This window comes from Mesocricetus auratus, unplaced genomic scaffold (assembly GCF_017639785.1).
Source record: "Mesocricetus auratus isolate SY011 unplaced genomic scaffold, BCM_Maur_2.0 Super-Scaffold_100026, whole genome shotgun sequence".
In the NCBI taxonomy this organism is placed as follows: Eukaryota; Metazoa; Chordata; class Mammalia; order Rodentia; family Cricetidae; genus Mesocricetus; species Mesocricetus auratus.
The window spans coordinates 25,655,450-25,683,172 of NW_024429207.1; the positions used below are offsets into that span (position 1 = coordinate 25,655,450).

At 41.9% G+C, this 27,723-nt stretch overlaps 1 protein-coding gene across 5 annotated transcripts in view; it reads right to left on the reverse strand.

The window, feature by feature from the left end:
- Nsd3 (nuclear receptor binding SET domain protein 3) overlaps positions 1-27,723 on the reverse strand; it is a 100,273-nt gene that overhangs the window by 30,813 nt on the left and 41,737 nt on the right. For 4 of the 5 annotated variants that reach the window (XM_013110771.3, XM_013110772.3, XM_005066569.4 and 1 more), the window contains exons 4-9: positions 26,539-26,701; positions 19,701-19,855; positions 16,233-16,748; positions 13,529-13,655; positions 5,008-5,108; positions 2,733-2,778 (exon numbers count right to left, since the gene is read on the reverse strand). In XM_013110771.3, coding sequence (XP_012966225.1) covers positions 2,733-2,778; positions 5,008-5,108; positions 13,529-13,655; positions 16,233-16,748; positions 19,701-19,855; positions 26,539-26,701 — 1,108 coding nt within the window. Of the gene's footprint in view, positions 1-288; positions 1,747-2,732; positions 2,779-5,007; positions 5,109-13,528; positions 13,656-16,232; positions 16,749-19,700; positions 19,856-26,538; positions 26,702-27,723 lie in introns of those variants that run through there. The other variant, XM_005066570.4, reaches the window with a different exon arrangement.

Here is a 27,723-nt window from a genome sequence, read left to right on the forward strand (position 1 = left end):
TTCACCAACAGAGCCCAAGTTCCAATCTAGACATCAATTCTATCAAAACTGAAGGACAGCCAATTGATTCAGAGAACCATTCAATTTTATAAGGGGAAGACATGAAACCCAACACAGTGCAGTTTACAGATATGGTTGCAGAGACATCTCCATCTTGTTTTATTAGGGATGTGACAAATCTTTGATTTGTATTCGATTCGTACACGGATAGTGCCATTTCAACCCCCCAATTTTGCAATTCAGTTGATGATTATCCCCCAAATAAATTTTGGATGTTCATAATTGCTCTTTCTTGGTAAAGTGGCATTTATTGTGACCATTAGCAAGTGCTGCAGCACATCTACACACGTCCATCTACATGTCATGCCATGTGGGAGGCACAGTAACCGAGGGCTGTAATGGACAATCAGTGTTCAAGTGCAGATCACGAAGGACTCACGAGAGGCCTCTGGACTTCGTGAGGGAAGGAATAAATATATATTTGAAAAAAAAAAGGCAGAGAATAGTGTGGAAGTTTTTTTTTTTTAAAACTGCGTGTAATACAAATCCAGCCAAAACAATAGTGCAAAAAGTTACAAAGCAACAATCTCTTGGGCTAATGCAGTAGGCTATGCGGAGACAGCCACGGTGAAGTGTGCAGGTCAGGCACGGTGAATACCAAGGAACCAAGGAGACGCTTAATATTTCCACCCACAGTTTGTGTTTTAGATGTCCCCCCAAACTTTCCATACAACAAACACTTCTAGGTCAGCCCAGCAAGCTATGGTGGAAGTGCAGTCCAGAAGAGACCATGGAGAAAGAACTCTCCTGAGGCCATGAAGATCCGCAGCAGGCTGGGTGGGAGCAGAGCTTGGTGTACAGCCTCATTCTGTGGTGGAAGATGTGGGCCTCGGGAGACTGCTCAGGTTACTGGAACCTGGTTATCACATCCCATCCTACAAGTTTGCACTGAATGCTTCCTGACTACAAGTGAGGGTGCCTGCCCATGTTAACGCTGATTAAAAAACACAATACACAAATCTATCTCTTTCATTGCTGGTGTGTGGAACCAGAACACCACCACAAAAGATTTCCTTGGGCCTAAAAGATCACTGAATTAACAAGGAGGTTTAACAGAGGAACAGGAGTGCTGTACTGAGAGGCTTTCGAAGGGAAACACAGGTACCGCCAATTCCGATGAGTTTCTGAAAATGCTAGAAAAATGACAGACTGCTGAAGACAGCCATCGTGCTGTTCTCCATGATAACGGCACTAACATTAAAAAAAAAAAAAAAAAGAGCTTTTAATGATTGCAATGTATACAGTTAGGGCCGTTTGGCAAAACCCTGCAGATGTGTATTAATGATGCTTTATTTAAAAACAAAAATGAAACAGTCCATGTTGGAATTGATCAAGTTAAGTTAATGGTAGTTTTTAGGCTGGACCCATGATTTAAGCTGTACCCATCCAGCTCAGACAAAAAAATAAAAATAAAAAAGAGAGAAATCATCTGAATGTTAAAGCAATTGTTCAGAGTCTTGAAGAAGAAACCAGGCCAGAGAATGCCAATAATGATTGGCAAAATCAAAATCAAAACAAAAGAAACTTTATCGAGCCGCCGACAAAGAAATCTTGCACGGAGACTACAACTCTGGAGTTTCTGGGATGAAATTGTACAGGAATCTCAGTCCACAGTTTCCTCATTCGCTGCGGAGACGGAGCTGTCACTGAATCTGACAGAGCCCTGCACTCCTCGGTCCGCCGACCCTGTGGAATGGTGGAAACACAACGCAATCAGGCCTCCTAATCTCGCAGCGATCGATCGCGATGTCTTTTCTTGGAGCTCCGCCAAGCAGTGTTCCCTCCGAGAGGCGTTCAGTTCTGCTGAGGATCTCCACGGAGACCATCGCTGCAGACTTCTCCCCGAGAATGCAGAGAGGCTGGTGTTTTATTTTATTCATTTTAAAATAATGCAATTTGCCCAGAGTAAACTACAGGTATTAAACACAGTTTGAGCTCACCAAAATCGCATGAGTCATGCTATGGAGTTTGCACTATACTCAAATTGCACACAGAAAACGCATATATAAGTTTAAGGGCTCTTAAACTTTGTGCATCTCTCAAATAGATTCACATATGGTCATCTAATAGTGGCCATAATTATGCTATGGGTCAATTTACAAAAGGATTGTACAGCACTGTAAAAAGTAAGCGTGGAAACACTTTTCCCAATCAAGCTGTCCTGTCTGATTTGCCATAGTCCATTTTTTGATAAACAACATTAATAGCTACTATTCGGTATTCAGTCGAATACCAAAAAAGTGGATTCGTCACATCCCTAGTTTATAAGCCAGTGAAATCCCAAAATCTTAACGGAGAAAAGTTGGAAGCAATATCGAGTCTACATGGTATTCTTCAATTTACCAAAACAAGAGAGACTTTTCATGTGGAGGAAGAGAGAAGGACCAACTCTAAAAGTCAGTGTCTGTCTCTCTCTCTCTCTCTCTCTCTCTCTCTCTCTCTCTCTCTCTCTCTCTCTCTCTCTCTCTCTCTCTTTCTCTCTCTCTCTCTCTCATACACACACACACACACACACACACACACACACACACACACACTCCACCAGGGGGGTGACATTTCACACCGAAGAACAATGATTTACAGAGACAGACAAAAATACATGAGGTACAAGTAAGTTATTCTTAAAAACTGGTTTAATCAAGGAAATGTCAAGCAGCATAGTACTAACTCACCTTTCTGTAATCCAGTCTTCAGGGCAGCCTGAGGAGCTGTTTCAACCTGTTTGGACAGAAAAACGAAGCATTAACAGGAAGGTTTTTCTCACCTTTAAAAAATAGAGGGAAAAATAACATTTTCATCAAGCTAAGTAGTGACGAGTGACCAATGTTACCGAGAATCTGAATTCAACCCCGTCTTCAGGGTCAAGCTCTCTGTCTCAAAGTTAGGGAGGGTTAAATCCTAGCTGCCTGTGCTGAGTGCCAAGTGACAACACACAGCCACATGCTCTTTGGCAAAGACTTCCCACCGCTCCCTTGGTGCATGACGAGAACAAGAGTATTTTTCTCAGTGTCTGGGAGGCAGGAGAGGAGCGGTTTCTTTGACCAGCCCCATGTTGCTATGGACCCCTCCCGCCCCAAAGACATTAGGATAAATTTTTACTTACTATGATACTCAGGTTAATGTAACTCACGCCACTTTAAGACCCTTCCGCGCCTGCACTCACAGCTAAGTTGCTGGGAACCGGGACCCTCTCTGTACAGAGTGCTACATGGCTCCACACTGCTGGAAGCTCAATACTTGTGCTGCTAGAACAAACTTAGTAAGTCTGGGACACTGCAATAGCACTTTCTTGAGTGTCTTATGAACAGGGTCTTGATCCTACATCAGGAGAGCGAGATCAGAAGTTATTCTGCCAATGTATATGTAAAACACGTGGTACTGGAAGACTGAACCATTGGAACAGGGAAAAGATGCTGTTTGGAGAGGTTCCTGTTTAGGCTATGATTGAATTTTATGTTTCTTTAAGGTGTGAAATATGCATGTTGAAACACAATTTGTAAATATTTAAGGATTGTTCTAAGCTTTTTAAAAATTTTTTTAATTTTTTTTACAACAGGTAAAAAAACATACAACAGGAATGCTTTGTGTACGATACAATTAGTTGTACAAATATAAAATCTTCTAAACAATCACTGGTATTATTCTACTACTAACTATATATATATAACACAGTGGCAGTAACAATTTGTCCCATTATTTTTACTCATTCTGTTTATAAATTTTAAACTGACTGGTCACAGACTGAATTTGGGAACCAGGTGGCAAAGTCACAACTTCATTTTGGTAACAAACACTATAGGTTTATCAGACTTGGAATTTTTTGGAATAGTCTAGATATGGAAATTATATGGTAAATGACAAGTATTACTGAAATTTTAGCTAAATATTCTCAAAAAATGTTTTATATGCTTGTGATACCATAGAGCACCCACAAAGTTAGCTTTTAAATTTGGAAATTTAAAACTGTGAAGATTTTAAATAAAAAAAGTACTCTTCCATGATAAATGGCTCTAAAACATTAAACTTACTGGAACTAATTCTGGATTTATTTTAATACTAGGTGGTTGGACTATAAAAAATAACTATTCTAAAGCTGGTTGTGGTGTCAGACACCTTTAATCCCAGCACTGGGGAGGCTGAGGCAGGCGGATCTCTGTGAGTACCTGGCCAACCTGATCCACACATGGAGTTCCAGGCCAGCCAGGGAAATATAGTGAGACCATCTCAAAACATGAAGAAAGAAAAGAATATTCTGGGGACATAGCTCATTGGCAAAGTGCTTATCTAAAAATGGATATTCATTCGCTTTTTAAAAATAAAAAAAAATCTGAGTTTATAATTTATAGGAGAATCATGTCTAAGAGTTACTTGAAAAGGTAATTTAACATGTATATTACTACATTGATTACACCAGTTGACCACATTCAATCAAAATGTAACCCTCCCCACACACTTTTCCTTGAATATTGTTTATCTAACAGTCTGATTTCAGGTGAGTGCCATTTCACTGGAAAAATAACATTTCAAAAGATTTGTGATACCAACAGAAAAACCAGATCACCTATGATTACCTGCTTCTTAAATATAAGAATATAAATTAAATTAATTTGATTTGTTCAAAAAATAAAAACAATATATACCAGCAGCTAAAACCAAAAATCAAACTTTTAAAAAGGGAACTCCACGATGGTTCCAAGTAAAACTCATGAAAACATGAACTCATTGTGCTTATAACAGAAATTTCAAAATGAATGGCTTCCCGTCTCCCAAACCTGTATTCTGTGAGGATGCCTGAAGCACCACCACAGGTCGCCACTGCAACCCAGCAGGACAGATGGAAGGATAGTTCAGGACGGAGGCCAAGGTGGGGAGAATCTATCTTTGGTGACAAGAGACAAGCCACCACATTACAGAAACGCTCTAACTCTCTACGTGTAGGAAGCCAACCTGCTCCTTTTTGATCTTCTTCTTTGGCACAACCTCGGTGGATTTCTCTGATTCAGATCGAGTCCTGACTGATCTTCTATGCTGCTTCTTTTCTGCTGGGCCTATGAGATGATTTAAGCACAAACAAAGAAAAACTCATTAAGATTGCTTGACTCATCTGGTTAAGGCTGACCAGATTCCTGACTTTTTTATCTATTACTGACAGAGTTATAATTAAAAGTCATTAAAAAGCCTTTAAACACTTGGGAACACAAAATTATTTAACAGCTCAAATAAACTGAGAATGGGCTCTACAAAAGATCCTAGTTACGCTGGGTGGTGGTGGCGCACACCTTTAATCCCAGCACTCGGGAAGCAGAGGCAGGTGGATCTCTTTGAGTTCCAGACCAGCATGGTCTCTTGTAAGAGCTAGTTCCAGGACAGCCTCTAAAGCCACAGAGAAACCCTGCCTCAAAACTCCCTCCCCCCAAGATCCTAGTTACACAAGTAAGGGAGATGTTTTAGTTTAGTTTTAAAGTCAGACCAAAACAGCAGCGGCACAGTTGCCTCCTGAAGGCCGATAAACACACTTAAGAAATGTGACTCTGGGGACTGAAAGGATCAGCACAAAGGGCTTTGCTATCCTATACACACAGGGAGACTGGGGTCAGATCCCCAGCAACTACTTGCAACAGAAACAAGGGGCTTGGCAGCACACACCTGTAACCCTGCTGCTGGGGAGTCAGAGAAGGGTCTCCAAGGCTTGCTGCCAGCCAGCTAGAGACCCCATATCAAAAGATAGGGTGAAAAGCAATTGAGAAGTACACCCCCTAGCCTCTACATACATGCATATGCACCTGAGTGTTCTCTCTCTCTCTCTCTCTCTCTCTCTCTCTCTCTCTCTCTCTCTCTCTCTCTCTCTCTCTCTCTCTCTCTCACATACACACACACACATACACACAGACACACCCTACATGGGTTCAAAATTCAATCGCTGGTACACATTTTGCACCTTCTGTGAGTTGAACAAATTTTATATATAAACAGCAACAGCACTGGGTACACTTGTGTAAGTTATTATTACTGCTACACCAACCAAGCTAGAGGAAAAGAGATGGACACAAACATGTGACCAAACACAACCACTACCTTGACTATCACACAGAGACACTGCTGTAACTCGGAAATGGCTACTCAGTTGGTGGAGTGCTTGCTTAATGTGCATGAAGTCCTGAATAAAATCTGCTGTGCCACACAAACCAGGGTACAACTGCTTAAAAATAAACTGATAAAAACTTATGTGGACCCCATGTGGAAAATAAAAACTGACACGGCAACTTGGAAGAAGACCAGGAATGAGTACCTCTGTGACACAAACAGCAACACCTTCACTGCGACTATTTGTCAGGTCTTAAGTACAACTGACTAAAATGTCCTTCCTTGTGAGACTCAAGTCTGAGCCAGTGGGATGGCTCAGCAGGAAAAGGTGCCTAACACCAAGCTCACAGTCTGAGTTCCAACCCAGAGCCCACATGGCAGGAAAAAAGAACCGACTCCCCCACAACATCTGCTGACCTCCAGTGGTGTACTCCTTTACAATCAGATAGAAGCCTCTCCCATGCAGCAAGGCAGATAACCTTCAAGACTCTGCAGCTCACTGCTCTGGGTTACACGGAAATGCTTCCCTTTGCCTTAGGTCAAATCCAGAACAAAGAACAATCTCACTACTTTGTTTTTGGTAGAGTCAGTAGTTTGGTAATACTATAGTTATTTTTTAAAAAAAAAAAAAACAAAAAAACCACATTTTATGTATCTTGTGTACCTGTGTATGTGTGTGTGTGTACAGGCACACATGCCACAGTGCCAGGATGGGGATCAGAAGACAACTTGTGGGAATGTGTTCTCTCCTTCCACCATGTGGGCCCTGATAATCAAACTCAGGTTGTCAGGTACCCACTGAGTATCTCACCAGCCATTTTTCTTTTCATGTATATATGAATGGGATATACCTGTGTGCATGCATGTTCACATAGGCACATATGTGTACAGGTGTGTGTGCAAGTTTGTGCACATACAGGTTGAAGGCACTATCAGGAATCAGTCAAACCCAGGCATCACTGATGGAGAGTCTCCATAGCCACCTTCCAAGGCTGGAATTATAGGCAGGCTACCACACTCATCTGTGTGTCCAAGGAATCTGCACTCCTGGCTCCTCGCTCGCTGACAAGAACTTTAGTTGCAGAGCTAACTCCACAGTGTGGCATCAGAGTACTGCAGAACTACAATTAATCTGCACCAAAGTCACAATCTAGTCACAGAAGTCAATCAAAGTTCTGGAACTATCCTTTAATCTTTTCTCTTTAAACTGATAAGAAAATTTTACTAGGAGAGGCTGTCCTCATAGACCAGCTGAGGATTTCAGAGGTCCCAGGCTTCAGTGCAATCATCAACACCCAAGTACTACCCAGAAAAACAAAAGGAAAACAGCCTGGAAGCAACAGCAAGCAAGCAAACAAAACCCAGTTGCTTCTAGGGTCACATGTGGGGCTGGCAAACAATCTGAACTACAGTCACAGAACTTTCACATCATCCTATGATGTGCTGACCAGATATAGCTTGCTTTGTTTTGTCTCTTGAGATAGGTTCTCATGTAGACGGACTATCCTCGAAATGTCGTGAGTTTCTGATCCCCCTGCTTGCATCTCTCAAAAGATGAACATGAACCAACATGCCAGTTTATGTAGTACTGGGGTTTGAACCCAGGGCTTGGTGCATGCTAGGTAGACACTCTAACAACTAAACTACATCCCCAACCCTGACCTAATTACTGTCTTACAGAGGGTGACAAAACATGACTTCTTAAGATTATTCTGAAAGCTACATAAAAAACAAACACATTTAAAACCACTAACAATTTTTATACTTATTTTCTAAGGACGGGGTGGATTTGGAAAGTAATGTAGTAACCTAGTATGAATGTAAATATCATTCTTCAAACTACAGAAACATGTCAATGGCACCCAGTTGAGGTATTTAAGTTAAAAAAGAGAAAAAGCTCAGCTAAGATGATACAATGTCTTCTAAGAGGAAACAAGCCTCTCTTCTGACCTTTGGACTACTACAAGTTATTTTTACAAAAAAAAGTGAGATGATCATTAGAAAGACAAACGAATATTACCAGTCATAACTGCAACTAAACTGAAACCAAAATCAAAATTGTATCGCCCATCCTCAAGATAGGTTCGAGTCAAAACTTAGCACCTAACCTCCGTGTTTCTAAGGAAGAACCCTGATTGCCTTTTTCTAAGTATAAAGAATGAGAACATTCTACTTTAAAAAGAAAACAAAGGTGAAAGCTCACAGCAGACCTTGAATTTTATAATGAATAGACATGTTCAGTAGTTGAAGGGAAGAAAAACAGGACCCATTAATAAAAACTGACACTTAAGAAGTGTCCAGTAAAGCCGGGCATTGGTGGCACACGCCTTTAATCCCAGCACTTGGGAGGCAGAGGAAGGAGGATCTCTTGAGTTGGAGGCCAGCCAGGTCTACAGAACTAGTTCCAGGACAGCCAAGGACTGTCGAAAAAACAGAAAAAAAAGAAAGCTTCCAGTATGAAATGAAGAACTTATTTTCTCCCTTCTTAGGAGACTTTAGGTGTATAAGTAAAGATCTAGATATCTCACTTAAAGTAAGACAGATTAACAATGCTACAATAAAAACTGATACACCTATTTGAACAGCTGAGGCCAAAGGGTTTCATGTTTTTTGCATAGTCAAATGAAAGCAAATATTGGCCGGGCGTTGGTGGCGCACGCCTTTAATACCAGCACTCGGGAGGCAGAGGCTGGCGGATCTCTGTGAGTTCGAGGCCAGCCTGGTCTACAAAGTGAGTTCCAGGACAGCCTCCAAAGCTACAGAGAAACCCTGTCTCGAAAAACCAAAAAAAAAGAAAAAAAAAAAAAAAAAAAGAAAGCAAATATTACATCATGGCCAATCAATGCAAAGTCTAAGTCACTTGTCACTTGCTCACCTTCAACTTCACTAGAGGGTGTCCGACATGAGGCGAGCAGCAGACCTGGCTACTCCCTCTGTTCTTTAATTCAGCTTCCTTTCCCAATTTGATACTGGATAAAGATACTCTGCTTACTGTGCCTCATTCAACTTGTGCCTAGTGCCCTCTGGAAAGATCTCGCCCTATCCTGCATTCTTCCAACCTGTTTTTAGAGAGCTAGCCCAAGTATCCCCTCAACAGGGTTTCTCTATGCAACAGCTCTAGCTGTTCTGAAACTGACTCTGTAGACCAGGCTGTCCTGGAACACACAGAGATCCTCCTGCCTCTACCTTCAGAGTGCTGGGATTACAGGTTTATGCCACCAAGTCTTTTTTTTTTTTTTTGGTTTTTATGAGACAGGGTTTCTCTGTATTGTTTTGGAGGCTGTCGGTCCAGCCCAGCCTCGAACTCACAGAGATCCGCCTGCCTCTGCCTCCCGAGTGCTGGGATTAAAGGCGTGCGCCACCACCGCCCGGCACCACCAAGTCTTTTTTGAATGGTGGTTGCAATAAAGATTTTGTAATAATTCAGATTTTACTTAAGATTCAAACTCTCAAAAATAGCCCTCTGTACCCTCTATCACAGATTTGCCTGGATTCAAGATCTCTATTTCTGCTTTCCAGACTCTGACTCTTCCAGAAGACAATGTGATCATTATAATATTACAATACACTAAGAAGTACACTGTGTTGTGCAATAGTATTTTAAGATGTTACATTCGCTTATGCTGTGGAATATTTGTTTAATAATGCAAGGGTGTGTTGCATTCTTTTGTGTTGCATTTGTTTATTTCCGTGGAGCTGTGTTACTTTGCCTGTCTAAAACACCTGACTGGTCTAATAAAGAACTGAGCGGCCAATAGCAAGGCAGGAGAAAGGCTAGGTGGGGCTGGCAGGTGGAGAGAATAAATAGGAGGGGAAATCTGGGAAGAGGAGATTGGGGAGCGATTAAAAAGGAGAGGAGGTTGGGCGCTGGTGGCGCACGCCTTTAATCTCAGCACTCGGGAGGCAGAAGCAGGCAGAGCTCTGTGAGTTCGAGGCCAGCCTGGTCTACAGAGCAAGTGCCAGGATAGGCTCCAAAGCTACACATAGAAACCCTGTCTCGAAAAACCAGAAAAAAAAAAAGAGAGTAGGACATCAGGGGACAGTCACCTAGCTACACAGCAAGCCACAGAGTAAGAAGTAAAGAAAGGTATATAGAACAGAGAAAGATAATTTAAGAAAGGCTGGCTAGAAAGAAGCTAAGGCTAGGCATTCTAAGAAAGACTAAGCCTCCATGTGATTATTTGGGAGCTGGGTGGCAGCCCCCAACAAAGAACAAAGAGTAAAAACAAACAACTACACCACCGGGTCAGTGAGGTGACTCAATGGGTAAAGGCACTTGCACCACCACTGAGCTCAGTCCTGGGACCCACACTGTGGAAAGACAGAACCCACTTCTGCAGGTTCCCCTGACCTCTGTGCACATTCACAGTGACACACACACACCACACACAAAAATAAATAAATGTCACTTTTTAAAAAGCACAAGTATATATTTGGTCTCTGCCTTTCATTCCTAAATCCTTTCTAATTCTCTGAGTCGTATGAACGCATATTTGTCCTGTTTGGTCTTTGACCTAGTTCTCGGCACACAGCTGCAAAGTAGATGGCATGGATCAGTCTTTTACGCTAGTGAGACAGCTCCTGGGCTGCTAGGCAGAGGCTAGTCACTACAAGGTCAAAGCCACACTAAGTTTTTAGTTCCAAGCCCGAATTCCTGACCAAAAGGGAAGACAGGCTGGAGCCTAAATTAACAACATGTGATGAAGCCTCCCGAAACCCTCTGAAGTATGGCACTAGAACTTTCAGATGAGAACACTGGAGGTGCCTGGGAGGGCAGAGACACTACAGCCCTCTGTATCTGTTGTCAGGGAGTCTCTTCATCTGTCTGTACATCTGTAGCCTCTGTGGCATCTTTAAGGACAAAGTGGTAAGCTCCACTGAGTGTTTACCTGAGCTCTGTGAGCCACTCTAGAAAATAACTCAATCACAGGAGGGAGTAGGAGCAACCCCAATGTGCAGATTGTTAACCAGAAACTGGAGACAGGGTCACATGGTGGGTAGGCCAGAAGATCTGGAATCCAAAGTCAACCTCCTGTCCTCAAAAAACCCAAGTCTTGGAGCCTTCTGGAGTCTATCCTGAGCCCAAAGGCATGGGCGCTGACGCTGGCTGGGACAGCAGTTGGGAGGTGGGAGCAAGGGTTAGTGAACCCAGGGCCAGCTTGTGCTTCATAGCAATACTCTACCTCCAAGAAACCAGAAGCAGGTAAGTTTAAACCTGAACAGTCTGACAGTGTGAGAAGTGATCAAATAAATGTTCAGGTGACACATAGTTTCTAAGGAGGCAGAAGCAGGAGACATGTGAGTTCAGGGCCAGCCTAGACAGTGAGTTCCAGACCAGTCAGAGCCATACAATAAGACCTTGTCTCACAAATAAAAAGTCGCTTAGCAAGTGTCTAAGAACTGGTCAGTATGAGAGAAAAAATCATCTACTCATCTGGGTCACAGGAGTATGCAAAATGGCCAATGTATGCCAGAACAGAGTTTTTTAAAATATATTTGTATATATATTATAAAAATCATTTCTTAGAAATCAAATTTTTTTAAAGAGCAAAATAAAATAAGCTCTTATTTCTAAGATAAGATTCTAAATGCCCAAGCTTATTAAAACTTTCCTTTTCAGTTAGGTACTAAACTTAGGTCAGTTTGTATACCAGGCAATCAGTCTTCCACTGACATATACAAAGCCCTACAGGGGTGGGGAAAAGTTGTTGAGACAGGTTCTTGCTCTGCAGCCCAGGCTGTCCTGGAAATTTATAGATAGCCCAACTAACCTTGACCACAGGGATCCTCCTGCCTCAGCCTTCTGAGTGCTAGGCAACCACCACTTGGCTCCCGCCCCACTGTAGGGTTTCATTTTGGCACAAGGTCTCACTAAGTTACCACACTGGCCTTGGAGTTGTGATGCTCACGGCAGCTTCTTCAACTGAGATTAAGCACTACTATAGAAATAACATTCATTGTATCACTCGTATAGTACTGTTGTTATGACACAAATCTACTAGGCAACCAGCTTAAACTAAGATACATTGTAAGTCTTTTTGAAAAATAGCTTTAGACTGGTAAGATGGCTCAGTGAATGCAGGCACTTGAACCCCAGGACCCACCTTAGAGACTAATTTGAATAGGTAGTCCTCTGAGATCCACATGCATGCCATGTCACAGCATGTGTGCACATGTGTGCACACACACACATACATACACACACAGATGAATAAAATTAAAATTTTAAATCAAAACATAGCCTTAAATTTTCCAAAGACACACCCTTACTAAACACAGGAATTCTTCTACCTCTGCATTTGTTTGTTGTTGCCTTCCTTTTGGTTTGTTTTGTACAGCCCTGGCAGGCCTGGAACTCGCTCTGTAGACCAGACTGGCCTCAAACTCACAGAGATCCTCCTGCCCAGCCACACACTCCCTGCTTCAGGTGTCTCCCTTTTAAGGAAGAATGACCCTGCTCAGTTTTCAGTCCCAGGTATCTGCTGACCAGAGAACAAGTCTCATTAGCGTAGCTAGGTTCTGGGTCCCAGAGCTAACACTGTACACATCTACCAACAAATTTATTTGCAATAGAGGATAAAGAAGCACATGGTGAGGATGAGAAGTCCACTACTGCTGGAAGAGTAAGCTGCTATGAAAAGAGAAAGGACCTAGACATGCTTATAATTCATAGCCACACACACCCTTTATTTACCTCCTTATTTACTTCTTTATTCTGAGCTGGAATGTTGCTGGTTTCTTTTGGCTGGGATTACACACAAACTACCATACTCATCATAGAATTTACAGCCATCCATTCTCATTCTCTCTCTCTCTCTCTCTCTCTCTCTCTCTCTCTCTCTCTCTCTCTCTCTCTCTCTCTCTCTCTCTCTCTGTGTCTCTGTTTTTTGAGACAGGGTTTCTCTGTGTAACAGCCCTAGCTGTCCTGGAACTCGCTTTGCAGACCAGGCTGGTCTTGAACTCATGGAGATCCACCTGCCTCTGCCTCCTGAGTGCACAGCTATACTCTTAACTATGGAACCATCCTAGTATTTAAATTTCTGTAGGGAAAAGAACTATGGATAAAACTCTCCAGTATTGTATTCATCATTTCCTACTAAAATGATTGCTTTTAAAATCAAAATTTTTAGTTTTACGTGGATGAGTATTTTGCCTACATACATGTCTGCCTGTGTACCATGAGTGTATCTGGTGCCTGTGGAGGCCAGGATAGGGCGTTAAGTCTCCTAGGACTGGAGTTAGAGTTATCATATGAAGCAAGAATTCTCACGGTGAAATACCTATGCACGTGTGCTATTACGATCTGTTTTCACTCATCACGGTTTACCTTCATAAGGAAAGGAACCCGTCAGCATGGATCCAGGTGCCCCTCAGTCATACCCACCTGCAGAACCTGATGTCGCCTCAGGAGATGACGAGTTCTGAGCTGGCTTCTCGTTTCTCTGACTTGGTGAAGAGATTATAAGCCTGTCTTGCCCCCTGACACTTATTTCTGTTTTGTTACCAATTCCCTTTAAAACGAGGCAGAATAAAAAAAAAACAAAGCGATTAGCAGGCACATAGTGTCATGAACTTAGAAAGATGATTTAACATAATCATAATTTGCTCAAACTTGTATTGTCAATTATGATAAGTCGTATCAGAAACGTTTTATTAAGTCATCAGGATATATTTTAAAATATACATTGAGATTATTTGAAAGAAAATTGAAAACTATTTGCCTTAAGTTCCGTTGTTAAATGTCCTTAATAAATTAATTTGCATCACCCCATTCTCTGTCAAAAACAAAGTAACCTTGGTCTGAACAGTTCCTTTCTTTACAGGACCGTCATTTGGTGAAGTCATATGTTACAAAGGTAGAAAGGCCAATGTGTCTTGAGATGAGAATATTTTTAGATAAAGAAATATGCCATTTATGCTTATAAAATGTGATCAAATAGGTCACATGGAGCAGACAGCAGGTGCAATTAACTTAGACATTAATTTAGGCATTTTTAATGTAATGAAATACGAACCATTTTAACTGTTATATTTATTTTTCAAAAGTTCACTTTGTTTTTAAAGATTTATTTTCATTTTACATCTATGAGTGTTTGGCCCCAATGTATGTGCACTGCATGCTTGCCTGTAGAGACCAGCATGCAGTCTTGCAACCCTTGGAACCGGGATTGCAGATGGGTGTGAGCTATCATGTGGGTGCTGGGAACCAAATCCAGATCTACAAGAGCAGCAAATATTTTTAAGGACTGAGTCATCATCTCTCCAGTCCCCAAAGATCAGTTTTATCTTGAATTTCCTTTAATAGTGTTAGGGTGTGGGGGGGTATTTTTTCATACAGAAGCAAGTAAAACTGTTCTAAGAATAAAGGCAATTTGCATTCAAACAATATGCAAATGTTGCTATCAAAAGAATCACACTGAGGCTAGAGAGTGGTTAAGAACACTTGCTGCTCTCCAACACCAATATTTTGGGGCTCACAAATGCCCACAGCTCCAGCCCCAAAGGATCCCAACACTCTCTTCTGGCAAGGAAAGAAAATGAGGAAGAAGAAAGAGAGAAGGAGGGTAAAGGAGAAAGCAAAGGAAAAAGAAGCCGGAGAAGTCAAGTGGAGGCTATTCTTTAAGCTTTTTTTGGGAACTGAGCTGTATTAAAATCAATTAAACCCACAAGCAGAGACAGATTAACAGGCAGAATCCCTGAACATTTCTAAGAATGAAACATCCCTATATGTAATCAACTATTTTAATGTGTATATGTTAATGCAGAAAAAAACACAGACTTCCATAATATACACATGCATGAGATACAACTAAATCAAAATCACAAACCCCAAATTATAGAGTGGGTCGTGAGGTATGTATATATTCTAATGACACAAAAAATTTTGACACCTTCAAGCCAAAGACTAACTGCCTTAAATGGAAACCCAGAGTAGACTTATAAAGAGTTTTAGTAGCTGATCTATACCATTAATTACCCTTTCCTCACCACAGTTCATTATAGGACCAACGTAGTAATGAAATGTCTCTAAAACTCAATGAGCTATCACAAGCTAACAGGAATCTAACAAAATTGCTGGCTCAGCAATGTCAAGCTTAACATGGCCTTTACTCAGCAGCTTCGAGCTAGATTTAAAGACAGCCTGAAGTAGAGGTACAGGGTTAGGAGGGGTGCTGGCCGGTAGGCATAACCAGCCCTGTTTTATTGTTTTAGACAAGGTTTTGCTATGTAGCTCAGGCTGGCCTTGTGCCTCTGCCTTCTGAGTGCTGGAAGGACAGGTGCAGACCACTATGTCCAGTCAGAGGACCTCACAATGTGCAGATGTAAGGACATGCATGAAATCCTCACTAGAACTGCACTCCAACACGGCAGCCACATGAGGCTGACCTGCAGTGTGGTTAGTACAGAGCTTGTCTAGTGCGCATGGCCCAGTTGCATGGGCATATCTACAGTCCCAGGACTGGGAGACAGAAGCAGGAGAATCAGAGGTGCAGGCTATATTCAATCACAGAGTTTAAGGCTCCCCTGGCCTGTATAAGACTCTAGAGAGGTGGGGAGGGGAGGGGATACACTGAATTGCAAAAACTTAGATGAGAGAAAAAAGAAACAGTTCACCAACCTCTTTGTACTGACTACAAATCAAAATGTTTAGTCACATTAAGTTAAATGAACCGTGTAGTTAAAATTAAAACAAAACTAAACTAAACTAAAAAGCTACTGCCGGAACAACCAAACAGATGAGCAGGCACAATTATTCCAGTAGTTTTGTTTTTTTATAACAATTCAGATAAAAGAAAATTTTTAATAAAAATCATACTTTACAACAAAGAAAAACTAACTCTACAAATGAAAAACGGCAAACTGCCCGATTTTTCCATGACTTTCAGGAGCTAAGCTCGATCCTGGCTCCATTGCTCAAGATTAATCTACTGCAGATGTGAGTGTTACATGAAATGGGAAGAACTCACTTCTTGCCCAGAGTAAACGGGACTGCTTCAAATGCAGTGGATCCAAAGGGCATTTAAATCACATTCTTAAGTGGTTTTTTTTTAGTACCATTCCCCGAACCCCTATAGAACAAGAGGTACCTTCGTGGAATAAACAAACTGATCAATAAACTTCCCATCTCCCGTGGCATTTTGAAGAGCAAACACTTGTTCAATTTTCACAACTGGAGACATGTTACACTTCTGCAAATCTAGGCTCCCTTTGTGCATCGTGATGGAAGCGGGTAAGGATTTCCTTGCGGCTGCTGTTTTCCAGGCTATTTTAACAGGAGGCGGCTCTTCCTCTTCCACGCTCGTGTGCCGCCTCTGGCTTTGTCTTCGAATGTCAGTACTTGATTGTGAGGAGGCCACCTCCCCAGCATTGGTCTGTTCTGGCTGACTGTTCAGCACAGATCTTGGTCTTCGGGGTTTCTTAACTTCGGTCTTGGAGGTAACATTCTTCTTTGCTTGGGATGAAGCCTCTTCTGGCTGCTTGTCAACATAGATGAATGTGTACTGTTCTACTCTTTCTTCTCGAGTCATTTTCAATGCTTTCTCTGCATGAGCGATGCCAATGTCCCACTGGGCACGTTCTCTCTGAGGCCGAGGTTTCCGAATCTTTATAAAAAGATACAGGCATTATGTGAAATTTTATATATGTCCAATAGGCACATTAAAATTGGCATGTACTTTCCAGGCACCCTGAAAATTCTTTCAAGTACAAATAAATATTTTCAGTTTCTCCAGGCAAATAAATGGAATGTGCTGATCTCATGACATTAATAAACTAGTATTACTCTATTAAATGGCACGAAGGTATAGTCTTTGATTTCTATTTCTTTGGTGACTTCTCTGCTACAACGCACCAAAGAGTGGTCCTTCCACATCAGTATTTACTGAACGTTAGTAATGGAAAAGGAGAACGACTACAAAGATGACTTGTTTTCAGGGGCCAATAAACACTAGCACTGAACATGCCATGGCAAACTTGCTATTCCTCCATATGAAGGCAAATAAGTCAGGTACTATGGGGATCTGGGCAAAGCTTGCTGCCAGCCAATATTTGGAGATGTGTGGCCAAGCTATGCTAATATGCAAACAAGGATTGATGAGGAGAAAGAAGAAAAGCCAAGAGAGCAGCACAACCAAGAAAAGCATGTGTGTAGGGGGTGGGGTGGTGATGAACAAACCCTGAATCCCTTTCCATATGGTTGAGCAGAAGAGTCTGGGCGGGCGGGAGGGGAAGAAAGCTTGCAGTCACCGTGTGTGAGATGACCAGAGAAACTAACTGAAAGTGATGAGCAAAGCAACCAAGAACCGTTCGGATAGGGGCCAGGGAAACGGCTCAGCAGGTAAAGGTGCTGGCTTACTAACCATCCTGGGGACCCACACGGCAGAAGGAGAGAAACAATTTCCCCAAGTGTCCTGTGACCTCCACACACACATCAGAGCATGTGAGCTATACATAGATGAACAGAATAAATACAACAATAGGGCTGGGCATGGTGCACGCACCCATAATCTCAGGACTCAGGAAACACAGAAAGGCAGATCACTGGGAGTTGAAGGCCAACCTGGGCTACAAAGCAAATTCCAGGCCAGGCAGAATTGATAGTAGTGAGATCCCATTTCAAAAAATAACAACAAAAAAGTGATAATAAAAAAAATCAGACTATAGATGGTATAGTATATGCTAATGTTGACTAAATCTTTAAAATATAAGTCAGATAAAATTAACTAAAATCCTCTTTATATACTGAAATTTGTTTAGTCTCAGTACTTGGGATGGGGACAGGGCAGGGGGCGGGGCAAGGGCAGGGGCTGAGACAAAAGCAGGCAGATTTCAGTGAGTTTGAGGCCAGTCTGGTAGTTTCAGGACAGACAAGGATACAAAGGAAGACCCTGTCTGGAAAAACCACTCCCTCCCTCAAAGAAAAGGTGTGGGTGGTGCTCTGGAAGACCAGAGTTTGATTCTCAGCACTCATGGCAGGTAGCTCACAACCGCCTATCACAACAGCTGCAAAGGAGCCCATGTTTCTGGACTCTGCTGTCTGTTTTATTAAAAAGAAGAAAAGAGAGCCCGGTGGTGGTGGCGCACGCCTTTAATCCCAGCACTCGGGAGGCAGAGGCAGGCGGATCTCTGTGAGTTCGAGACCAGCCTGGTCTACAAGAGCTAGTTCCAGGACAGCCTGCAAAACTGGAGAGAAACCCTGTCTTGAAAACCAAAAAAGAAAAAGAAGAAGAGGAGGAGGAGGAGGAAGAGGAAGAGAGGAGGAGAAGTTGAATTTCTTTAAAAACTTGTGATAAAACTTGGTGTTTTTGCTGTTGGTGGTTTAAACTCACTGAATCACTCCTAGCCAAAATGTAGCTTTTAAAAGTATAAAAATTACAAATTTCTGAAGCATAAGAGACCTACATTAACTGCATGATATACTTGAAAATTTTATCTTTATGAAACCTAGTACTAGGTACAATGAATATATGCAAATAACATACAATATAACCAAACTAAAAAATAAATAAATAAATAATCAACAAGACATACTGATAATCTGTTTCAAAAGTCTAAATATCCACCACCACTTCAAATGCATTGAAGTTCTATAATTCTTGTGGCCTGAGCTCGACCAGTAACTGAAGTCTTCTGTACCTCAGTTCCCTGATCTGAAGAAAAGAAAAATATATACCTTACCGGGATTTTTATGAAGATTACGTAAGCACATCAATACTTTCAAAAATACTGATTTCACAGAAGGCACTAGATAAACTTTTTATTTGGTCTGGTTTTGGTTTCTGAGATAAAGTTTCACTGTGTACCCTAAGCTGACTTTAACCTGGACCCTCCCCTCTTACGTCAGCCTCTCAAATGCTGCCATTACAAATCTACTGACTCTTATCGAGTATTTTTAAATCTTTGATAAAATAACTTTGTTAATAAAATAAAGAAGAATTAAGGGTAGATACTAATACAGAAAAATTACTTAAAATCTTTAGCAAAATAAACATCACTAATACCTACTGGATTTGTACACATCAATTCACAACAGACTGTAAAGTTGGTCTTTGTTTTATGAGACAGGGTCCCATGTATCCCAGGTTAGCCCTAAAGTCTATGTAGCAAAACTTGAAGCTCTGATCCTCCTGCCTCTACTGGATATGCAGCCATGTCCAGTTTCTGTGGTACCAGTGACCCAAGCCAGGGCTGTATGTGTCCTGGCAAGTACTCCACCAAAGGAGCAACAGACTCAGTTCTGAGAGTTTTTAGTAATACTATAATACTGCAGGACATATACAATTATTTACTATGTGTTTTGAGATAGGGCCTCACTATGTAGCTCTGAATGGCCTGGGACTCACTACATAGACCAGGTGGGCCTCAAACATTGAAGTGCTACATCTGCCTTACTAATGAGTGCTTGGATTATGGGCACATATCATTATGACCACTTATAAAATGCGTTAATGGACAATGGGGATATAGGTGGGCAGCAGACTGCTTGTCAGTCAAGGGAAACACCCTGGGTTCCATCTCCAATGTAACAAACAAAGCAAACCACACACAATAGTTACCTTTTGTTTTTCAGAGTGATTGCTGGCTTGTTTGGTTGCCTCAGCTAGTAACTCTTCATACTGTTCATGACCTTTATACTCCCGTACCCGTTTCTCATGAACCCATGCCCTCTCTGGCTGGTTGCTAAAAAATTGGACATGATATTCCCGGGCACCTGTAAGAAAATATTCATATTAATTACGTTAGCACATAAAAATCCACATATAATTTGCCAAAGGAACCTTGAACACTGTTTTCTCAGCATTTTTCCATTAAAACTTGAACATTTTAAATTGCCCAAAGATATACTACAACATTCGGTAACCTTGCAACTAATAGATACTATAAAATCACTCCATATGATTAAAATCAGGGCAGCAAGTTTTAAGAGAAAGAAAAATGTGAAATTCTGCTAATTGCCCCATTTATTACTTTGATTACATAATTTATTTTTTACTTGTCTCTAATATTTTTACAAATTAGAATATAAATACACAATGTTTCCTTCCAAAACTGTACGTTTCCTTGGACTTTAAAGAGCCAAGAACTGAGTGGATCGTTATAAATGTAAGATTGTTTTATGGGTCCTGTGACCCCTATATCACTGTCATAATAGTATTACTGATTTCTCTTTTACACTTAAGACAAAGCAATGGCAGATAGAACTATGGCATCGTACCACAAACACTCCACAGAGTGACACCTAGCTACTGCGTGCTTCACTGCCGACACTGGCATTTGTTTTGTTTTTCGAGACAGGGTTTCTCTGTATTGTTTTGGATGTTGTCCTGGAACTCGCTCTGTAGACCAGGCTGGCCTCGAACTCACAGAGATCCGCCTGTCTCTGCCTCCCGGGTTCTGGGATTAAAGGTGTGCGCCACCAATGCCTGGCACTGGCACTTTTTTAAAAGGATGGTTTTATATGATGTCCTTGATAAATCAGCACAATGATTAACTTTCCTGCATTTCAGTCTTGAATTTGTGCCTCTTTAATACTCTGTGCAGTAAGAAACCACAAGAAATGAACGAGACACTTCGGCATCCTGGACAGAGAAGGCTGCCTTAAGGGAAGCACTAGTTATGGTCATCTGGCAGCAAGATGGGATGTCACAACCACTAGAAAATGTGCCTTTCTATTGCTATTCGAACATGAGAAGGTGGCAGATGTCTCTCAAGAATGAGTTCCTATTTCAAGGAAAACACATTATTTGTTATCAATAATATACTTTGACCCTTCAGGTAATTACTAGGATTTTGGAAAACCCACCTTTGCCTCTCTGAATCTCCTTACTTTCCCAGATCAAAGAACTTCTGAGAAAGTAAGTGGTGATTTAGAAAAACATCTAGCTAGGCACAGTGGCACACACTTTTAATCCCAGCACTCGGAAGGATCTCTTTTACTTTAAAGTCAGCCCGGTCTACATAGAGAGTTCCAAGACAGCCAAGGCCACATAGAGGTACTCTACCTCAAAAAGAAAGAAAAAGAAAAAAAGCTATAAAGGAATCTGTCAACATATGAAAGATTTACATGACTCACTGAAACAAGACTTTTTTTAATTTTATTTTTATTTATTTTTTGAGACAGGGCTCCTCTGCATGTAGTCCTGGCTGTCGTGGAACTCGCTCTGTAAACCAGGCTGACCTCAAACTCACAGAGATTCACCTGTCTCTGCCTCCTTGGTGCTGGAATTAAAGGAGTGCACCACCATTGCCCGGCATATGAATCATTTTTTAAAAAATAAAAAAGACAAAGGGTGTAGCTCAATGTCAGATCATGTATAAGGGGCCCTCGATTCAATCCCCAGTTCTTCTCGCCCACAAATCTAAAAACCAAAATAAAAAATAAAATCCTGAAGACAGGAAAACTTACAAAGCAAACACATACCTGACTAAATTGTCTAAACTTTCTGTCAAAGGTTGAATGTGTAGAAGAAATGTCTTTATATATGAGGAATAAGGCAGTGGCTGAGATGCTCAGGGGTGAAGAGTACTTACTGCTCTTCTGGAGGATGGGAGGCTGTCCCAGCACCATGTCAAGTGGCTCACAACTACCTGTAACTCCAGCTCCAAGGGGAATCACCCTGAGAACCTTGGGGGCCACCTGTACTCGGGTGCACATACCCACACCCAGAATTCTAAGGTAATTTTTTAGGAATCTGTTCTAAAGTAGGGGCTGGACAGATGCAAAGCAATTTAGAGCACATTGCTATGGCGGAGGACTAGGGCTCTGTCTTCAGCACCACACGGCAGCTCACAGCATCCATAACTCCATGGACGCAACACCCTTTACTGGCACCCCAGGCACCAGTCACACATATGGTGCATATACATACATTCAGGCAAAATACTCAGACACATAAACATTTTTAAGTAAGACAATGCAAAGATAAATTACATACTTTTAAGCTTTAAAAATATTGCTAAGCCAGGCATACACCTTTGATTACAGCACTCAGGAGGCAGAGACAGGCGGATCTCTGTGAATTTGAGGCTATCCTGGTCTATATAGTGAGTTCTAGGATAGTCAGGCAACAGAGAAACCCTGTCTGCAAAACAAACACACTTAAAAACTGATAATAAATAAATAATAACTATTACTGGTGTTAAGTAAACATGGGAAGGCTGGTGGGTGGTGGTGCCCACCTTTAATCTCAGCACTCAGGAAGCAGAGGCTGACAAGTCTCTGTGAGTTCCAGGCTAACCTGGTCTACACAACGAATTCCAGGCCAGTCAAGGCTGCATAGTGAGACCCTGTGACAAGAAGGGACGAAGGGAGAGGGGAAGGAGAGAGGGTGGAGGATGGAAGGGGAGAGAAGGCACGCATGAGGAATGAGGCTGAGACATGAGAAGATAGCTCAGCAGATAAGCACACTTGCTGCACAGGCATGAGGATCTGAGTCATATCCTCAGCCCCCTGGTGAAAATTCCAGGCATGGCCTCAGCGCCTGTAACCCAGGCCCGAGGAAATGGACACAGGACCGGTGGGCGTTCTGACCATCAGATAAGCCCCAGCTGAAGAGACGCTGACTCAAAGGAGTGAGGTGGAGAGTCACAACAGTAAGACAGCCCGTCCTCCTGTCTCCTCTCAGTGTGTGCACAGGTAAACACACCACATACACACAGAGCAAAAGTAGGGTTACATGACACAGTACTCTGAGAGCATGAGGACCTCAAGCTCCAGGCTAGCCTGGGCAACATAGTGAGACACTTCAGGAACAAAATCCACTCCCATCCCAGGGAAAACCTCATACCAAAGGCCTTCATGTACATGACTGCTAATTACAAAGAGAGAAAGAATTACCTTGATATTTACTTTTATTTTATAAATACCACGTGTGGGGGTGTTTTGTCTACTTGTATGTCTGTACAGCAGTGCCTGGTGCTCAAGGAGAGGACATCAGCTGCCCTGGAACTGGAATCAAAGATGCTATGTAGGTGCAATACGTTGTTCAGTGCTAACAATGTGACTAATAACAATTGTAACCCAGTGGCTGATAAGTACAACCCAGATAAACTGCATACAGTAGCTTAAATATAGAGCAGCACAGAGTGCTCCACAGGCATCAGGTCCACAACGAAGCCCAGTCTCTGTGTTCAGAGATGCTGTGGCTGTAACAGGATACTACTTAGCAACAAAAAGTGATAAAGTACCGATGCATGTCAAAACACAGATAAACTTCTAAACCATGCTAAGTGGAAGAAGCCACTAGACTGGTACAGACAGAGGCAGAAGGTTCTCACGTCAGCTTAGCCTCCAGGGTGTGGGAGGGAGTTTTCAGTGATAGCTACTGGGTGTAAGATTTCTTTTTTTTTTTTTTTTTTTTTTTTTTTGGTGTGTGTGTGGGGGGTAAAATTCTTAATTAGATTGTAGTGGGGTAGCACAACTCTGAGTGAACTTTTTAAAAATCACTAAATTCTGGGCCGGGAGGTAGTAGTGCACACCTTTAATCCCAGCACTTGGGAGACACAGACAGGCAGTTCTAGGCTAGCCTGGACTACACAGGGTGTTCCAGGCCAGTCAGAACTACATGGTGAGATCCTGCCTCAAATAAATAAACAAAAATAAATAGATAAATTACTAAATGTTATACTCAGAATATTTTAATTGATTTTTAACATGAATGATTTTTAAATTCTAGATTTGCAAATCACTAAGAGTAACATAAACAAATTTTCTAGCACTAAAGTACAAAACTGCCTAGGAAACATTGAGTGAATTAATGAATTAAATGTGAAAGCTCCTGGGGCTGAAGATGACTCAGTAGTGATGAATGTAACTGCTTTTACAGAGGGCCCAAGTTCAGTTCCCTACACTCTTTAGGAAGCTCACAAGAGCCTGTAACTTTAGCTCCAGAGAATAGGAGCCTCCAAGGGCACCTGTACACATCTGTACATACCGCCCTTCCCAACCCCACGCACGGCCACACACAAGAATTTAAAATTTAATAAATCTTAAAAAGAAACATGTAAAAACTCCTTATATGATCTCAAAGGGTTGCTTTCTTGAGAGCACTTTAGAGTCATGACTCTTGTGCTGTCATTTTAAAAGTTCTCAAGGCCTAGATATGGACAGGAATTGTTATATTTCAGAAGATTCAGTCTCTTGGATAATACTGCCCTGTTCTTCATTCGCAGAGCTGTAAGAGTTTCAAGACACTTCACAAACTCTGACCTCTCAGGCCAACCACCTGCGTTGTGACTGCATGGATTCAACTGCTGAGAGTTGCAGAGCAAGGGTCACACAGTAAGATCTTGTGAGGCTCCTTTTCTGAGACAGGATACGCCTCATGGCAGCTGCTGGGAGCACCGCATTAGAACGTTCTCGAGGGAGATGACATGCAGCTCTGCTGACAAAGTGTTTGTCCAGCAAGCAAAGAACCCTGGGTCCATTCCCAGCACCTATAAAGCAGCCATTGTAGCACATAACTGTAATCCTAGCATAAGGTAGAGGCAGGAGAATCAGAGTTCTACGTCATCCTCAACTACATAGCAAGTCTGAGGCCAGCCTAGGCTACACGAGACCATGATTCCAAACAAACAAAAAAACCTTAAGAAGATACATAGCAGAACCACCCACTACAGTACCTTGCACAAAGCTAGACAATGTTGATTTTTTTCACTCCTGCCCCACTTCTTCTACTCGCCCAGCCTTTAATCGGCACATACTGTCAAAATGAAAGATGGTAAGCCACACCTCCTAGTACACTAAGACGGTAAGCCACACTACCTAGTACACTAAGACGGTAAGCCACACTACCTAGTACACTAAGACGGTAAGCCACACTACCTAGTACACTAAGACGGTAAGCCACACTACCTAGTACACTAAGACGGTAAGCCACACTACCTAGTACACTAAGACGGTAAGCCACACTACCTAGTACACTAAGACGGTAAGCCACACTACCTAGTACACTAAGACGGTAAGCCACACTACCTAGTACACTAAGACGGTAAGCCACACTACCTAGTACACTAAGATGGTAAGCCACACTACCTAGTACACTAAGATGGTTATGCCACACTACCTAGTACACTAAGACGGTAAACCACACTACCTAGTACACTAAGATGGTTAAGCCACACTACCTAGTACACTAAGATGGTAAGCCACACTACCTAGTACACTAAGACGGTAAGCCACACTACCCAGTACACTAAGATGGTAAGCCGCACTACCTAGTACACTAAGATGGCAAACCACACTACCCAGTACACTAAAATAGTAAGCCATACTACCTAGTATACTAAGGCAGATTTTAGCTAAGTGTCACCAATAAGGTGGAACCCACAAATCTGTTTGTTAGATTTAAACAGATACCTTTTTCTTTTCATTGATGGTGAACAGGTATCAAGAAGGAAGTTTGATATATAAAGAAAAAGAGTAAGATGGAAAATTGTCACAGAACTCAACACATTACAAAAGTGAGTTCCCAAAGCAAGTACCCTAAAATTAAGTTACAAGCCACACTTTCTTTGAACTAAGTAGGTTATTTCCAGGTGGGAGAATCCTGGGAATCTACTACCCATCCTGTTTTGTCAAAATCAAACATCATGTTTGGACAAAATACACACGGAACATAACTTTTCTTAATTTGAACATTCCTAAACTAAGATCATCTATTATAACTAGATCCAAGTTATACTTCTATGTCCTATCAAGCATGTAAGGCTTTCCCAGTATATTTAGAGTCATGAATGAAACAGGAAAGGATAAAGCACTGAGTGAAATTTAATATAATGAAAAGCACTTGTTTGGGTGACAATGATTCCCATAGGAATACATAGTGAACTAATGATCAGCCAAGTTAGGTATGGTGAGATAAATCTGCAATCCCTGAACTCAGAATTACCAGGGGAAGAATAATGAGCTCAGGAACAGCTTGGACCATACAGAATGAGACCCTGTATCAAAACAAAACAAAACACACAGCATAGTTCAAAACAGGCTTAGCCTATATGTTAAACTCACATAAAATATCTAATTACTTACTAATATGCATTTATCTATCTATCTATCTATCTATCTATTTATTTATTTATTTATTTATTTAGGTTTTTGGAGAGAGGGGAGGGGAGAGAGGAGAGAGAGGAGAGAGGGGAGAGAGGAGAGAGGAGAGGAGAGAGAGAGAAAACCCTGAGGAGCAGAAGCAGGATTGTTGGATAGTCAAGGCCAGTTTTGGCTATAGTATAAGATCCTGTATCAAAAACAAATAAGCAATAATAAAAATCTGATAAAGATTAATGTTTTATGTCAGATAATATATATGCATATTCTTATATTCACATACAACACCAAATGTTCACTTTTCTTTATTGCAAACTTGTTACTTAGTATCTATTTATTACTTTTCTTACCTCTTGTGTTAATTTTGGTATGGACCTCAAGCTGGGGGTCACTTGAAACCATACAAGGCCACCAAGGATAGGTTCCCACCTTGGACCAAACAAGATCACCAACCTGGAACTTAACACCAGTGGATGCTTCTGTTGTTGGAACAGAAGACAGTATTGGCTGAACCTACAGGAAAAGGTTACAAAACTCCATCAGAAGAGAAAGAAAGAGGGATGAAGGGCCTGAAAAGGAAAGGAAATGGAGGGAGGGATGGAGGGAGGGAGGGAGGGTGAGGGAGGGAGGGAGGGAGGGAGGGAGGGAGGGAGGGAGGGAGGGAGGGAGGGAGGGAGGGTGAGGGAGGGCGGACAGAGAGGGGAAAGAGGGAAGAGAAGGGAGAGAACTATACATAAAGCATATCCAAAGTGCTCCCAGGGGCTGGGGAGATGGCTCAGTGGGTGAAGTGCTTGTCACTCTAGCATGAGGAGCTGAGACAGAGTCCCTAGAATCCACATGACGTAGGTGTGCTAACATGCATTCATAATCCCAGTGTTCCTAAGGAGATGAAAGGGGGAGAGAAGCTCATGGGCCAGGCATCCTGGCAAACACAGGGACAAAGAAACACTCTGTGCAACAAGGTGGGAGGATGCCCGGGCTGACCTCTGACCTCCAAGCTGTAAACTTGGCACACACACAACCACACTCACGTACACGAACACACACAGAGTGCCTGCAATGTAAAATTATCTCCAGTTATATTCTTCCCTCATATCTGCGATCTATAACTAGCAAAAAAAGAATGAAGGAAAACTACTAAGCCCATCCCAAACCCTGAAACAGGACTACTGGTTCCTGTTGCCAAACTAATGATGGAGCATTTTGAGAGTCCAATGAAAACAAAACGATCATGGTTTTTAATAAGGAAAATAATTTGTGTAAATTTAGAACAAATTTATTCCTAAAAGGCCCCAAGGTTTTCCCAGTGCACTTTTTGACATAAAGATGGGCAGGGGGCCGGGCGGTGGTGGCGCACGCCTTTAATCCCAGCACTCGGGGGGCAGAGGCAGGTGGATCTCTGTGAGTTCGAGGCCAGGCTGGACCGACAGCCTCCAAAACAATACAGAGAAACCCTGTCTCGTAAAACCAAAAAAAAAAAAAAAAAAAAAAAAAAAAAAAAGATGGGCAGGGAGCTGTAACGGTACACTTCAAAG